Source organism: Dromiciops gliroides, chromosome 2 (assembly GCF_019393635.1).
Source record: "Dromiciops gliroides isolate mDroGli1 chromosome 2, mDroGli1.pri, whole genome shotgun sequence".
In the NCBI taxonomy this organism is placed as follows: domain Eukaryota; kingdom Metazoa; phylum Chordata; class Mammalia; order Microbiotheria; family Microbiotheriidae; genus Dromiciops; species Dromiciops gliroides.
Window position 1 is genome coordinate 55,120,302 of NC_057862.1, and position 15,443 is coordinate 55,135,744.

General features: G+C 47.3%; 1 protein-coding gene across 2 annotated transcripts; it reads right to left on the bottom strand.

Annotated features, from left to right (window-relative positions):
- Positions 1-452: 452 nt before the first annotated feature.
- LOC122742922 (dual specificity protein phosphatase 13-like) lies at positions 453-14,610 on the bottom strand. Of its 2 annotated transcripts, none has more exons than XM_043987515.1 (4): positions 14,494-14,610; positions 8,108-8,296; positions 6,682-6,899; positions 453-903 (listed from the first exon to the last, which is right to left on the bottom strand). In XM_043987515.1, the coding sequence occupies exons 2-4, from the start codon at positions 8,293-8,295 to the stop codon at positions 701-703; spliced, it is 609 nt and encodes a 202-aa protein (XP_043843450.1). In that variant the 5' UTR covers position 8,296; positions 14,494-14,610; the 3' UTR covers positions 453-700. The 2 variants fall into 2 exon arrangements, with proteins under 2 accessions (XP_043843450.1, XP_043843449.1); XM_043987514.1 differs by having other exon boundaries at positions 8,108-8,341; positions 14,494-14,570.
- Positions 14,611-15,443: the final 833 nt, after the last annotated feature.

The following is a 15,443-nucleotide window of genomic DNA, read 5'->3' on the forward strand; positions in this document are numbered from 1 at the left end:
ACCACCACTGTTCTCACAGCAACTCAAAGCCCCAGACCCTCTTCAAGTCCTTGTGTTAATGATCCTGGATGGTTGGTGACCGTGGGTCAGCAGTAATGACAATAGTTAGGGGGCAAGGGCATAGGAGATGGGAAATAGAGCAGCAGCTGGGGGGCAGGGGGCCAATAGCAAGTTCATGAGCGTCCAAGTGAAGGGCGACCCAGGAACTTAGCAAGGGCCATGGAGAAAGAAGGAGAGATCTAAGTGGTCTTATGCAGAGGAAAGTGGCAAAATCTGGTGATGCATGGGATGGCAAAGCATCTGTTGATTTGGGCCAGGCTTATGCAGGCCTTCAGCTGAAGACACTAAAGATGAGATGGGCAGCAGAGAGAAAGGGAGAAGTTGAAGACCCTTTTTACATGTTTGACTGGGCCCTATAAGCACAAGGAACACGCCCATTTTGGGTCTGATGAATTAATTCTTTATTATAGATTGAGACCAAACTCTTCTATGCATAAAGAATCTTTTTTTTTTAACAAGTTGAGCAAATTTACCTGTTAAACGTCAACTCTCAACCTTTCCCGCCCCTGCCGTCCTGATACCCCCACACTTGATATTTACATCTCAGGGTCCATTTGTAAGCAATGGGGGCTGCCAGTCTTCTGCAAGGCAGGTAGGAAAGGGAGACCCCTGAGGAGTCTCTTCCCAGCTACCTTCCCAGTCAGAGCCTCCCCATCTCCCGCCCCAGCCGACTGTCCAGGACCTGGAGCTGCCTGAGGAAACCCGAGTTGGGGCAAATGTCTCGGTGGGCCTGCACCGTCTGAATGGCCTCCACCAGGGTCATATTTTCACAGATCATGAGGAATGCCAGGACAAGTGTGGCAGATCGGCTGACCCCCATGGCACAGTGCACAAATACTCGGCCTGCAGGTAGAGACAAAAGACAAGTCACAACCACGAGAGAAGAGAGTTGAATACTCAGTAGATATGGCCCCATCCAGGTCCCCTAGAGATTAGAGGCAAAGATGTTAACTAAGGTGGGTAACTTAGAGTTTTGTTCCTGGGCATTGAAATCTAAAGGATGCTGCTAATCCCTAATGTCAGTCAAGGACTGCAAGTAGAATCTTCCTCATGTCCAACCTGGAAGCAGATTCTTTTCTTTTTTTTTTTTAAAGCAGATTCTTTTGTTTTTGTTTTTGTTTTTGCTTTTTGCAGGGCAATGAGGGTTAAGTGACTTGCCCAGAGTCACACAGCTAGTAAGTGTCAAGTGTCTGAGGCTGGATTTGAATTCAGGTTCTCCTGAATCCAAGGCCAGTGCTTTATCCACTGTGCCACCTAGCTGCCCCCTTTAAAGCATATTCTTAAAGAGAATCTAAGGAGGGGGCAGCTAGGTGGCACAGTGGATAGAGCACCGGCCCTAGAGTCAGGAGGACCTGAGTTCAAATCCAGCCTCAGATACTTGACACTAGCTGTGTGACCTTGGGCAAGTCACTTAACCCTCATTGCCCCACCAAAAAGAAAAAAAAAAAGAATGAAGGAGAATCTAAGGAAATGCAGTCCCTCTTCTTCCAAGGCTTCTAAGGAACTGGGGGAAAGTCTGAGAGAAGCTCCAGGCCCTTCTGCTTAAGAAGGCTCAGGCCCTAAGTGAACTGATAGTGCCTACTAGCTGGGAGCTCTTTCCTTGCTCAACCCCAGTCATCTCCAGGGGGCTGGTGTCCAGTAAGGAATAGAAATTTATTTACACTGCATGGCTCTGAAAAATCCCAATAATACATGGAATTTCAAAGGTCAAGCAGTGGGAAGCTAAGGAGAAAAGAGTTGTGTCTAGAGTGAGTCATAGTGGAGGTTTGCCCCAGTCTTGAGTTCATAGGTTCCTGGGCAGGCATCATTCTCTCAGGGTGGGAATGGACAGCTCCAGGACCTAGAGTTAACCCTAAGGTGGAATGAATTGTGGTCATCGACTGAGATAAGAGGTGGAGGTTTGGGGGGTCAGGAGGGAGAGAGTCCTCCCTCAGATAGCTAGCCGCACATGGCCAGGAAGTTTCCTCATCTGCAAAATGGGCAAGTTGGATCAGATGACCTCTGGGTTCCCTTCTAGCTGCAAGTCTGGAATCTGTCTGGTGGAGGACAAAGAAATCAGGATCGTATCATGTTGTCGTCCAGTCGTTCAGTTACATCTGCCTCTTGGTGACTCCACAGACTACAACACTCCAAGCCGTTCTATCATCCACCTCCCAAAACCTATCCAAGTTGATGTTCATTGTTTCCATGACACCATCTGTCCATCTCCTCCTCTGCCATCACCTTTCCCTTTGGCCTTCAGTCTTTCCCAACATCAGGATCTTTTCCAATGAATCCCATCTTCTCCTGATGTGGCCAAAATATTTAAGCTTCAGCTTCAGTATTTCCAGCAAATGGACTGAATTAATTTCCTTAAATATTGACTGATCTGATCTACTTGCTATGATTTGTTCTCCTCGCTGTCCATGGGCCTTTCAAAAGTCTTCTTCAGGGGCAGCTAGATGGCGCAGTGGTTAAAGCACCAGCCCTGGAGTCAGGAGGACCTGAGTTCAAATCCGACCTCAGACACTTAACACTTACTAGCTGTGTGACCCTGGGCAAGTCACTTAACCCCAATTGCCTCACTAAAAATAAATAAATGAATGAATGAATGAATAAATAAATAAATGGATGAATGAATGAATGAATGAATAAATAAAAGAACAAGTGTCTTTTAATTTCATGGCTGCAGTCACCATCTGCGGGGATCTTTGAAGCCAAGGATATAAAATCTGACACTGCTTCCATTTCTCTTCCCTCTATTTGTCAGGAAGTGATTAGACCCGTGGCCATAGTCCTAGGGTTTTGGGATGTCAAGCTTCAAGCCAGCTTTTACACTCTCTTCTTTCACCCTTATCAAGAGGCTTCTTAATTCTTCACTTTCGGCCATCAGAATCGTATCATTTGCATATCTGAGATCATTGATATTTCTACCACCAACCTTGATTCCAGCTTTTGATTTGATTCCATTTCACATGATATATTCTGTATATATAAGTTAAATAAATCAAGTAATAATATACAGCCTTGTCATTCTTTACCAATCTTAAAATAATGAGTTGTTCATGCTGGGTTCTAACTTTTGCTTCTTGGTCTGCATACAAGTTCCTCAGAAGAAAAGGAGGACGACACGGTACCCCCCTCTCTTTGAGGACTTGCCACATTTTTTGTCATCCACACAGTCAAAGGTTTTAGTGTAGTCAATAAAGCAGAAGCAGATGGATTTGGGTTTTTTTTCCCTGAAACTCCCCTGCTTTCTCCATAATCCAGCAAATGTTGGCAATTTGGTCTCTAATTTCTCTGCCTCTTCAAAAACCAGCTTGCTCTTATGGTAATTCTTGGTTCACGTATTGCTGAAGCCTAGCTTGCAGGATCTTAAGCATAACCTTGCTGGTATGTGAAATAAGCACAATTATTCAGTAATTTTAACATTCTTTGGCATGCCCTTCTTTAGGATTGGGACACAAACTTATCTTTTTCAATCCAGTGGCCACTGTTGTTTTCCAATTTTGCTGTCATATTGAGTGCAGCCCTTTAGCAGCAGCATCTTTTAGGATTTTTAACTAGTTCAGCTGGAATTCCATCACCTCCACTAGCCTTATTGTTACTAATGCTTCCTAAGACCAGCTTGACTTCATTCTCTGGGACGTATGGCTATAAAGCAGTAACCGAACCATTGTGGTTATTGGTGATGTTAAGGTCTTTCTTGTAAAACATTCTTTTGTGGATTCTTTTCACCTTTTCTTAATCTCTTCTGCTTTTGTTAAATCCCTACCATTTTTTTCTTTTATCATGCCCATTTTTACACAAAACTTTCCCTAGATGTCTCTAATATTCTTGAAAAGATCTCTTGTCTTTCCCATTCTATTGTTTCCTTCTATTTCTTTGCATTGATCATTTCAGAAAACTTTCTTATCTCTTCTTGTCTGTCTTAGGTAACCCTGCATGGCATAGCTCATAGTTTCACTAAGCTACCCAAGCTCCTCCCCCATAACAAAGCAGTGACTGGGAGATTGGGTTGGGGGTGGGGTGAGGGGAAATCATATCATGGTCTTTGGCAAACTGTCTTGACCCCAGTAGTTAGGCATAAAAACAAACAAACTGAAATTCAAATACAGATAATCATTCCATAGCACATTCCATTGCAGACTGCTCTGCCCTCCTTTCACCCTTGGGTTGTCCTCTTGTGAATGAATCCTTCTCTCTTTCAGAGTTACCTTTGATGTCTGTTATAACTTGATGATCACCTGTGTGCAGATGTTTGTGGAGAGATAGACAAGGTATGTATCTCCCAACCTTGTCCTTACAGGGCTGGCTTCACCAGTTGGGCATGGCCCAGGAGAGCCTGAACCCCTCTATGAGCAACTGGCCCCGCCATGACAATTCCAGGGCCCATCATGTGGGCCTTGTTCACCAGAAACTTCTCAGGAAATCCAATTGCCATCTAGGCAGGAGGGCCAAATCACTTATAGTATGGCCTAGCACCACTTTTCTGTCAGTGACTCATCGATCCTAGTGAAGGCTCTAGACAATGCTTCAACTGGGGGGATGGATGAGTAGATGAGAAATAGAGCATCCTTTAGGGATACTTCCTCTCTTACATCCTGATTAAATGCTCCCTCATACCTCCTAAATACAGATTTCACCTCAGTGAAACAAATATATCTACAGGAGAGAAAAGAAAGGATTGCTAAAAATCCTTTCCAGGGAAGGTCATTTTCACTTCTCACTTGAGGGAGCCTCGGTTTCCTTGATTTGAAAAATAGGAATAATAACATTTCATTACCTACTAGGCAACATAATACAGTAGGTAAAGAGCTACAGGCTCAGAGTCAGGAAGACCTCTTGCCTATAACATATCTCAGTTGTGAGACTGGGCAAAAATCACTTAACTTCTCAGTGCTCCAAGAAACTTTTTCAGACTGTAAGTTGTACAACAGGCACTGATGAATACACTGGTAGAAGGAGTTTACTTACCAAGAGTGGCACAGTGGAAAGAGCTCTAGCTTTGGAGTCAGAAAACCTGGGTTCAAATCCCATCTCTGTTACTACCTGTATGACATTGGGTAAGTCACTTAATGTCCTCGGTTTCCTCATCTGTAAAATGAGGGGGAGTTGGACTTGATGCCCTCTATGGTCTCTGCCAGCTCTGAATATAGGATGCTATTTATGTGACCTTGGGGCAGAGGACTCTGGGTCTCAGTTTCCTCAAATGAAAATTGAGGGGTTGGAGGGAGCATGGGGCAAGGGAAAGGACAGTGATTTGGAGTTGGAGGACTTGGGTTCAGACTTGCTACTGGCATGGCACTGGACAAGTCAGTTAAGCCCCATGGGCTTTGCTTTCTTCAGCTGGACGTGGAAGGGATTTGACAGGATGACCTTGAGACCCCTTCCAGCCCTGAGTCTATAATCCTCTCACTAATCCTTCCCAAATGGGAGATTACAGAGTATCTGCACTTTTCTGGGGTGGAGTGGAGAAGGGAGGGGAAGCTGGCCTGAATCCCTGAGAATTCTGCCCAGTTGCCTGGCCCTCTCAGAATGGGCCCTTCTGGAAAGGTCTAACTCCGGATCTTGAGAGCCATTTGTCCTAACTCTTCCTGGGTTCCTCTCTCAATCTCTTCTACTCCCCTCTCAAACACCACCACCACCACCAGAACAGGAAGAGGAGGAGAAGGAAAAGGAAAAAGATGAGGAGGAGGAAGGAGGAGGAAGAAGAGAAAGGAGAGGAGGAGGAGAAGGAAGAGAAAGGAGGAGAAGGAAAAGGAAGAGTAGGAAGGAAGAGAAAGAAGAGCAGGAAAAGGAGAAAGAGAAGGAAGAAGAGGAAAAGAGGGAGAAAGAAAGAAGAGGGGAAAGAGGAGGAAGAAGAGAAGGAAGAAGAGGAAAAGAAGGAGAAAGGAGGAAGAGGAGGAAAAGAGGAGAAAGAAGAGAACAGGAGGAAAATAAAAGAAGGAACAGGAGGAAAACAAGGAGAGAAGGAAGAAGAGGCCAAAGAGGAGGAGAAAGAAGAGAAGAAAGAGGAGGAAAATAAAGAGAAAGAGAAGGAAGAGGAGAAAAAGGGGAAGAAGAGAAGGAAGAGGAGGAAAAGAAGGAGAAAGAGAGAAGGAAGAAGAGGAGAAAGAGAAGGAAGAAGAGGCCAAAGAGGAGGAGAAAGAAGAGAAGAAAGAGGAGGAAAATAAAGAGAAAGAGAAGGAAGAGGAGAAATAGGGGAAGAAGAGAAGGAAGAGGAGGAAAAGGAGGAGAAAGAGAAGGTAGAAGGAGAAAGAAGAGAAGGAACAGGAGGAAAATAAGGAGAGAGAGAAGGAAGAAGAGGAGAAAGAGGAGGAGAAAGAAGAGAAGAGGAGGAAAATAAAGAGAAAGAGAAAGAAGAGGAGAAAGATTAGGAAGAAGAGAAGGAAGAGGAGGAAAAGGAGAAAGAAGAGGAAGAAAATAAGGAGAGAAGGAAGAAGAGGAAGAGAAGAGAAGGAAGAAGAATCCAAAGAGGAGGAAGAAGAGAAGGAAGAGGAGCAAAATAAGGAGAAAGAGAAGGGAGAAGAGGAGGAAGATGAGGAAGAAGAGAAGGAAGAGGAGGAGAAAAAAGAGAAGGAAGACAAGCAAAATAAGGAGAAAGAGAAGAGAGAAGAGGAGGAAGAGGAGAAGGTTCACCTTGGTTGCTGAGAGCAGCTCTTATGTATCTTGCTGCAGGCAGGAAGTAAATGCTGAGGTCAAAGAAGGGATTGTCATCAGCCTCAATCCCATAATACTCCACGGGCATCCCTCGGTAGAACTTGGTGCCTGTGTCAACGTGGAACCTGCCGGCAGCCACATTCACGATATGGGTGATGCCCAGCTGGCACAGCTTGCTCTTATCCCGGGCTGCATATCTGGAGGGTGAATATGGAAGGAAAGGCATGGAATGCTCCTGCGGGCAGAATGTCAGTGCCTCCCCTGTGCTGTGGGGAGGAAGGCCAACGAGAGCTCAGGCTGAGGTGGCAGAAGAGACGAGTAATCCTCACGGGCAGAGAGGTGGAGAGGATGAGGCACTGGACTTGTACACAGTAGGTCTGTGCTGTTAGCCTGCCTCTGAACAGTTGCTGGCTGTGTGACCACAGACAAAGAAGGGAAGAGAACAAGCATTTATTAAGCACCTACTATGTGCTAGGCGCTGTGCTAAGCACTTTACAAATATTGTCCCATTTCATCCTTCCAATAATGCTGGGAGGTAGGTCCTATTATGACCCCCATTTTACAGTTGAGGTGATTGAAGTAGACATAGATGGGTTAAGTGACTTGCCCAGGGCCACATGGCTAGTAAGAGTCTGAGGCTGGATTTGAATTTAGGTCTAGTGCTCTATCCACTGTGCCACCTAGCTACCTCTAGGCAAAAAAGTTAACTTCCTTGAGCCTCAGTTTCATTATCTATAAAATGGGATGGGAATGAGATCTGTGATTTCATTGATAGAAGAAAAGGAAACTCCTAACTATGCAGATGATCACTTTCCCTTTGTCTTAGAAGGTTGCTTAGGGTGTTACAAAGGTTAAGTGACTTGCCCAGGGACACCCAGCCAGTATGTGTCAGAGAGAGGACTTGAACTCAGGTCTTCCTGGCTCCAAGGCCTGCTCTCTATCAACTACATCAAGGTGAATAGTGGAATGCAAACTATTTGAGCACCTAATTTAAGCATCTATCTGGCCCTCATGCCCAGACATTGATGGAGTTCTCTGGATTCAGACCAACCCCTGTCATGGGAATCCCATCCTAAGGGCAGGGGATTGTCAGGGTGAACCAGCCTGAAGAATCCGCCTAGATGAATCTTTCTGAACCTGGCGCCCTCCATTCTGAGGAAAGAGATGTATTGAGGGCTTTGGTTTTAAGGTGAAAAGAAGATGATCTCTTGGGGAGCCATGTCCCCCACTTTACTCTATTGGGTATTTTCCCTCATTCTTCCCCTCTCCTACCAGGGGGCACTGCCTAGGAAGTTGAGTTTTTCAACTTATTCCTAGAGAAGAAGTCACCCCTGAGAAGACCCATGCCCATTACTGTTTGTGTAATTCCCTCCCGTCATTGGTAAATTGGGGCAGGTGGGCTTACCCATCTCCCAGGTAGAGGTTGGGCCAGACCTCATTGATGTGGCTCATTGAGGAAGCCCTTCGAATCCACAGCAGGCGCTGCAGGTAGGCCAAGGTGGGTGTCTGGTAGGGGACGAGGTTCTGGGTGCTAACTCGGGTTGCCCCATGGATCTTGGGCCTCCGCAGGTCCTGTCTCTGCAGTGAATCCATCCTGGAAAACAGGGGAGGGCATCCCATTGCTGTCCTTGTGCGGGCCCTGGGTGAGGGAGGAGGGAAGGGGGAGGGAAGGGGGGAGGAGGAATGAGTCCCGGAATCCAGGAGGAGCTGTCTCTCCAATCACTAAGAAGAAAGATACCCGGGTTTGGTTTTTTTGTTTTGTTTTATTTTGTTTGCTTGTGTTTAATTGGGTTGGGGGGGGGGAGGAACATCTATCTCTCTTAGCAGTGAGGGGATGAGTGGTAGGAGAGAGATCTGTCCTCTCATATAATCACCCGGGGGCCGGGGGAAGTTGGGAGATGGCTCTGGAAACTATGGAAAGAAGGGGGGCAGGAAGGTCAACAAGAGATCTAAGCCCCCAGGGAGAAAGTGTCAGAGTCAGAGGCAAGGATAGGGATCTCACACTGGAGCATTGGGCCAGCTGCACATCAAATGCTATTCTACATCCCCATCCCCTCAGGCAGCCCAGCAAGGAACTGCATGTGACCTGTGGATGTCTTCCACAGCCACGTCCAGGAGAAGTAGTTCTGGACTGAGAATCAGAAGATCATCTCCAGGAGTGGAGGGGGTCACTGAGGTCATCACCTCTAAGCCCCTCTTTTACAGAGGACGAATCTTAGAAAAAGACCCTTGCTCAGTGTCACGTGGAGCGTGGGTTAGAGTTCAGCTTCATCGCTGGGGTCCCTTGGGCAAGTGACTTCATTTCTCTGGACCTCAGCTTTCAATGTCCCCCAAATGAATGGGTGGTGAGAGCTGAGCTCATTGGATGGAGCTCTTAAGGACCAGATGATCTTTTTGTTTTTTGTTTTTTTTAATGAGGCAAATGGGGTTAAGTGACTTGCCCAGGGTCACACAGCTAATAAGTGTTAAGTGTCTGAGGCCGCATTTGAACTCAGGCACTCCCGAATCCATGGCCTGTGCTCTATCCACTGTGCCACCTAGCTGCCCCTAAGGACCAGATGATCTTTAAAACTCCCTCCTGTTCTGTAATTCCACACAGTCTTCCCTTCCCTCACCTCTGCCTTACCTGGGTGGCAGGTACAGGCCATTCTGCTAGAACCACAAGGACAGAGGGAAGGACTTGCCCAATACCTCCCCGGCCTTTTTGCCTGAGCTTAGCCATGAGACTGAGGAGACAAGTGACTCCTGTAGGATTTGTCATACCTTGCCCCTCAGGGCTCTAAATTTGTATTCTTTGGGAAGCTAGATCTCTAGTCTTTCTGCTCCTAGACTAGCCTCTTGCTACCTGTCAAGACACCCAACTGAGGCCACCCAGAATCTCAGTACTGTGACCCACTGGCTACCAGAACTTAGCCACATACTTGTGTGGGGCACAAACAGCTCAAGTCTACCTCCTCAGGACATAGTTGTCCCAGAGTCCTATTGGTGTGTAGAAGAATACAATGGTGGCAAGAGACAATATCATTTTTGTCTTTGCTTTGCCCAGGGCCTGACACTTAGTAGGTGTTTAGTATTTTCTGAATTGAATGGGTAATATTCCCCCCAATGTACTCCTCAACAAAAAGCAGTTCTTTGCCCAGCAAAAGGGGTCTGGAACTCTGGAAGGAAGAAGGGGCCTCAGTCCCCCTCCCCTAATCAACTTCCTTCTCCCAAATCCTCTGTGGGTCTGAGTGGAATGGACTAGCTCTGAGGCTGAATTGTTTTCCCCTCATTTCAGTGGTTAAACATGACCCACGGCATCCCAGGGATTAGGCTTAAGTATGTGATCCTTTTGTCTTGAAAATTCTGTGATTCTTTATGATTTTTCATTTATCATTATTACTATCATGGAATATATACTGTCTTTGGTTAATTGCTCATTAACTGAACTGATAGATAGATAGATGGATGGATGGATGGATGGATGGATGGATGGATGGATGGATGGATAGATAGATAGATAGATAGATAGATAGATAGATAGATAGATAGATAGATAGATAGATAGATAGATGATGGATAGATAGATCGATCGATAGATGGATAGATAGATCGATCAATCAATCTCCTATTCAAGGAAAGTGAGCTATAATCTTCCTTTGTAATTGTCATGCCAGGGCTTCTTGTTCTGACTGTTGGGCTATTACCTCTGCTGATTAGGAGATAAGGAAGGAATTGGGTTCAAGGAACAATTTGGAAATCAAGGGTGTATGTAATTTGTTATTTGTAGGAATGTGTACTGGGCATTCCCCAAGTAGCTCCGGTACCTGGGAGAGAGATGACACCTCAAGGCTGTTGTTCAAAGCCTTTATGACAAATAGCTGACTAGTTGAACAAGACTCAGGGGGTAGGATACAAGTAAAGTACAAAGGTGTCTAAAAGAAAATGATGTGACTTCACAGTTTAAACAAGAACCAATTTTACCTGGGCCAGGTCCACCACCTCATGTTGGAAATAAGCCAGGCTGGAAGAATTCAGTAAATATGGAAGGCTTGCTGTCTCCCGGGCTTCTTTTCATAGTACATAGTAGATACAGTACTTGCATGTATATCTCCCAAATGTGTGAAGGAGACACCTGGCCCTGGGCGTAGGGGGTAGGCGAGGGGATCCAGCTCCTTCTCACAATTTTCTCAGGTAAGGTTAGGGACTAGTAATATTCTTGAGACACTCACATGACGCAGAAGCAGCTGAATCTAGGAACTAAAGTTCTACCTGGAGCCAGAACAATAATGTCCTGTACTATTCTCTGTCTGCCAACTGAGCTCTACCCAAGAGTGTGGCTGATAAAACCACAGAGGACTGACTCTCTAGGTTCCTCTCCCAGCATCAGGAGTGCTTTGTTGCCACTGGCCCTGGGACTCCTGATAAAAAATGGTCATAAACACCCTCCACAACCCTTAATTCCCCATTGAGACCCTCACCTCCCATAGCAGTGAACCTTCCCATCTGATCAAGGAAAGGTTAGATACAGTCCTGACTTTCCTCCTCTCCTCCTTTGCGTTCCTGAACTGTATCCAGAACCATCATTTTGGGGTGACAGAGCGTGTTTCCAGGGCCCTGGTGGGCACAGAAATGGAGACACTGGCTGTGTCTGATCCAGGAGGGTGGATTATCTGGAGAGCCAGCTATCTAAGGAAATCCCTGGGAAGTTGGATCTTATAAAGTTGTGAGGTCCCATATATCAGGGTCCGGTGTGCCACCAGCTTTGACCTCCCACCCTGCATACCATGACTAGGCCATGTGGGATGGAAGTGGTGCCTTCTTTCTCGGGCCACACCCCTACTCAGGGTATTAGGTATGGGTGAAGGCCTACAATCCCAGCTTGAAAATTGGCAGCAGGGGTGAAGAGAAACCTATAGAACCCGGGTAATCTGTCCAAGCTCCCACAGCCAATTGGTGGCAGAAATGGCCATTGACCAGTGTTGAACTCCTAGGAAACCCCAGGCTGTGTGGGGGGTTCTGCAGATCTCACAGGCTGCAATTGGCTCTAAGCTCATGCCCACGGAAGGACTGCCTGATCCTGCAGGAGGGCCTCCAACCCTTCCCCAATAACGGGCATCTTACCTATAAATAACCCCACCTACCTAGAGCATGGTCTAGGGCTTGAGTCTGGAGGCTCTGGGGGCCAGGGCAGTGCTGGACTCAACAATAGGGATCGGAACAGGGGCCTGAGGTTCCATCTGAGAACACAGATGCTGTGAAGCGGCCAGAATTCCAAGGGCTCCACCTGGAAGCCTCTGGGGGGAGGGGGGAGCAGGAGCGGACCCTGGGCCATCTCTGTCCAGGAAGGGAGCCCATCACGGGCCACAGATTCATCAGGCTGTCTCAAAGCACCCATGTACTAGCCTGGGACAGACCGCAGGGTAAGCGGCCTCATATCATGTCACTGAAAGGGGCCCCGGAGAAGGGGTGTTGGCAGGAAAGAAGGGAGGCTGCAGCGGGTACCCACAACAAACCACCAGCAACAGGAGGTAACCAAGGACTGGCCCCACCAATGGGCTGGCCAGGGTGTCTCAGGGCTCTCTCGGCACTACTTCTGACCAGCTTGAGGCTGGGGGCCTGTTTGCCTCCAGGAAGCTCCTGCCCCCAAATCCAGTTACTGTCTATCTTCCTGGTACAGTCGCGATGGAGAGACCCAGTCCCACCCAGCTCTTCCTTTGCCAGGCCCTTCTCAGGCCTCCTAGAATCAAACATGGGGTAAGCCTGCCCTCGCGTGGCCAACCGCATACCCTGCAGCCCGACTGCGTGAAAGGTAGATAAACCCCAACATCTCTGACCCAATACAGCCGGCTTCCTTCCCCTGTAGCCCTTACCTCTACCAACACAACTTAGCACCTCCCATGGGAGAAAGGGTTACTGAGCTGAGAGATCGTGGGCAGCTTTGGAGTCACCTCGTTTCTCACCAGAGAGATCTTTTTTTGGTTTGGTTTGGTTTTGCAGGGCAAAGAGGGTTAAGTGACTTGCCCAAAGTCACACAGCTAGTAAATGTCAAGTGTCTGAGGCTGGATTTGAACTCAGGTCCTCCTGAATCCAGGGCCAGTGCTTTATCCACTATGCCACCTAGCTGCCCCCAGAGAGTTCATTTTAACCTAGCCCAGGGAATCAGATGACCTGGGTTCAAATTGGTCTCTGATGGTTGGGGCCTGTATGACCTTGGGCAAGGCACTTCCTCATTTCAACATCTGTAAAATGAGGGGGTTGTACCCAATGGCATCTGAAGTCCTTTCTTGTTCCAGATCCACAATTCTGATTTCTAAGGTTCCTTTCAGCTCCAAATCAAGGATTCCCCAGGGTCCTTCTCGGGCACCACCCTGGGCAGGGCTACGGTTTCTGCTCCTTTCAGCACCAGAGGGCAGGGGTGGAGTTGGAGAAGGAAGGAGGATATCTGGAGAATCCTTACTCCCCATCCGCCCCCACTCCACCAGTTGGGACTGAGGCCCTGGATTCCCACAGGCAATGGAGTACAGACCTCTACACGGATAGCTAGCTGCCCTGGAGGGCTTTCTGCCTGCCCCTAGCCTCTAACTTGTTTTAAGACCCTGGTCCAGGTCTCCCCCCACCCCTGGGGATTTTTTGATTTGGGGGAGTTTGTCAGAATTTGTGTTTATAGTCTAGCCCATTTGTAAAGAGTAATTGTAAAGAGCTTTGAAAAGGAAAGTTTATTCAGAGGTTCTTAACCTGGGGTCTGCAAACTTGTTTTCTTAAAAGTTTGATAGGGGCAGCTATGTGGTGCAGTGGATAAAGCACTGGCCCTGGATTCAGGAGGACCTGAGTTCAAATCCAGCCTCAGACACTTGACACTTACTAGCTGTGTGACCCTGGGCAAGTCACTTAACCCCAACTGCCTCACCAAAAAAAGAAAAAAAGGCCAAGGTCTCCTACTGCCTAATCTTTCTTGACCCAGATGGCTCTGGAGGAGAGAGAGTGAGGCTGGTGACTTTGCCTCACTTTAAATCCAGTTCACGGCAAGTCATGACATCACTGCTGGTATCATGGTCCTCTTAGAGGACAAAGGACAAACAACAATTCCTATTCCAAGAAGATTGTAGATTTAGAAGATTGTCAAGGGACCTTGGGGGTCATCTAGTCTCATCTCTTGATGTTGGGTGAGGGAGCAGCTGGTAAAGGAAACTCCCAGTTGAGAAAATTTCTCCATAACTCAAGAGTCTTAGAGAGTGATCTGGAGCAGGAAGAACTTAAGTGACTTGTCTAAGGTCACATGGCCGAGGATTTGTCCTGACTTCAAGACCAGTTCCCTAGCCCCCATGCTATGAATGCCTCTCCTTATTTCACAGATGAAAAAACTGAAGCCCAGAGAGTTTAAATAGTTTAAAGGTAGTAAGTTAGGATTTGAAAGCACTACCTCTGAGTAGAGACCTAGCATGCTTTCCCCTACACCATACTAGCTCCCTAACCACTACACCACCCTATCGGGCTACCTGTCAGGTGTGATTAATCACTCCTATACCAACCTCTTGTAAATACACAGCTCAGGGTTGTCTTGTCTATGCTGAGGAGGATCACATGGCTGTGAGGTTCTCTTTGCAGTTCTGTATGTCTCTTGACTGTCAGTTTTCCTCTCTGACTCATGTTTGTGTCTCTGATTATCTGTGGAGGTCAGGTGGCTTCTAACTCTCCCCACACCCAACTACCATGACCCAAGTGGGCCCCTGCCACCCCCAAGCATTTGCTACCAAGGGGCTCATCTTTCCAGCCATGCTTAGTATGGGATGAGGAGGGGGTGGCACTCACCTGTGGAGGGGGCCTTGCCCGGTTCTAGCCGCTGGCTATGGTCTCCCAGTTGCCTGTGTCTGCTCTGTTGAGGCTGCTTCTATTTTGGATTTGTGTTTAATTATAAATCATGATCTCCTTCCCCCCTTCCGCCCTCCTCTTCTTACTACCCACCCTACCCGGGGCCATCAGTCCTGTTCATTCCCAGGAGGGGAAGGTGCCGAGATGATGGCATCGCAAGGGCATGAGACTGAGCCCAGTCTGGCAGTCCTAGCACCAGACACCCATCTCCACCCCCTCTGACCCTCCTCAGAATCTGCATGCTGAAGATATGGCTACTCCAGTTGCAGCCTAGGCCATGTGTGTGTGTGTGTGTGTGTGTGTGTGTGTGTGTGTGTGTGTGTAAATGATTGTTGGGAAGAGGGATGGGAGGAATAGCAGGAAAAGGCTGTAAGCAACTAATCCCTGGCCAAGGGGATTTAAAAATGTGTGTGGGGTCTTTTCAAGCCTTTATTATAATGTAAAAATAGGGGGTAGAAGGAGCAGCTAGGTGATGCAGTGGATAAAGCACTGGTCCTGGATTCAGGAGGACCTGAGTTCAAATCTGACCTCAGACACTTGACACTTACTAGCTGTATGACCCTGGGCAAGTCATTTAGCCCTCATTGCCCTGCAAAAAAACAAAAACAAAAAAAGAAAAAGGGGGTAGAAGGCAAAATGGAAGAAGGCTCATGATTATGGTTTTGCCCCATTTATAGATAGCGGCGAAGTATGATAAAGGAAGGGAAACTGGGCTTGGGAATGGGCCACTTGTCTTGATCCCCTGGATGTCCAAGACCATTGCTGGACTACTACAACTGTTCTCCTTTCCCCCACCCCCACTGCCCTTGGCTGTACCAGAAAGAAGCATGGGGAGGGAGCAAAGCTATGAAAGGGGTGCATAAACAGAAGCTTAAATGCTTTTCAAATGA

Coding starts and splice junctions, on each gene's coding strand:
- LOC122742922 (XM_043987514.1), bottom strand. CDS start 8,322: ATGGGATGCCCTCCCCTGTTTTCCAGGATGGATTCACTGCAGAGACAG. Junction 6,900..8,107: donor AACCTCTACCTGGGAGATGG/GTAAGCCCACCT, acceptor TTCACCCTCCAG/ATATGCAGCCCGGGATAAGA. Junction 904..6,681: donor AGCTGCTCTCAGCAACCAAG/GTGAACCTTCTC, acceptor CTCTACCTGCAG/GCCGAGTATTTGTGCACTGT.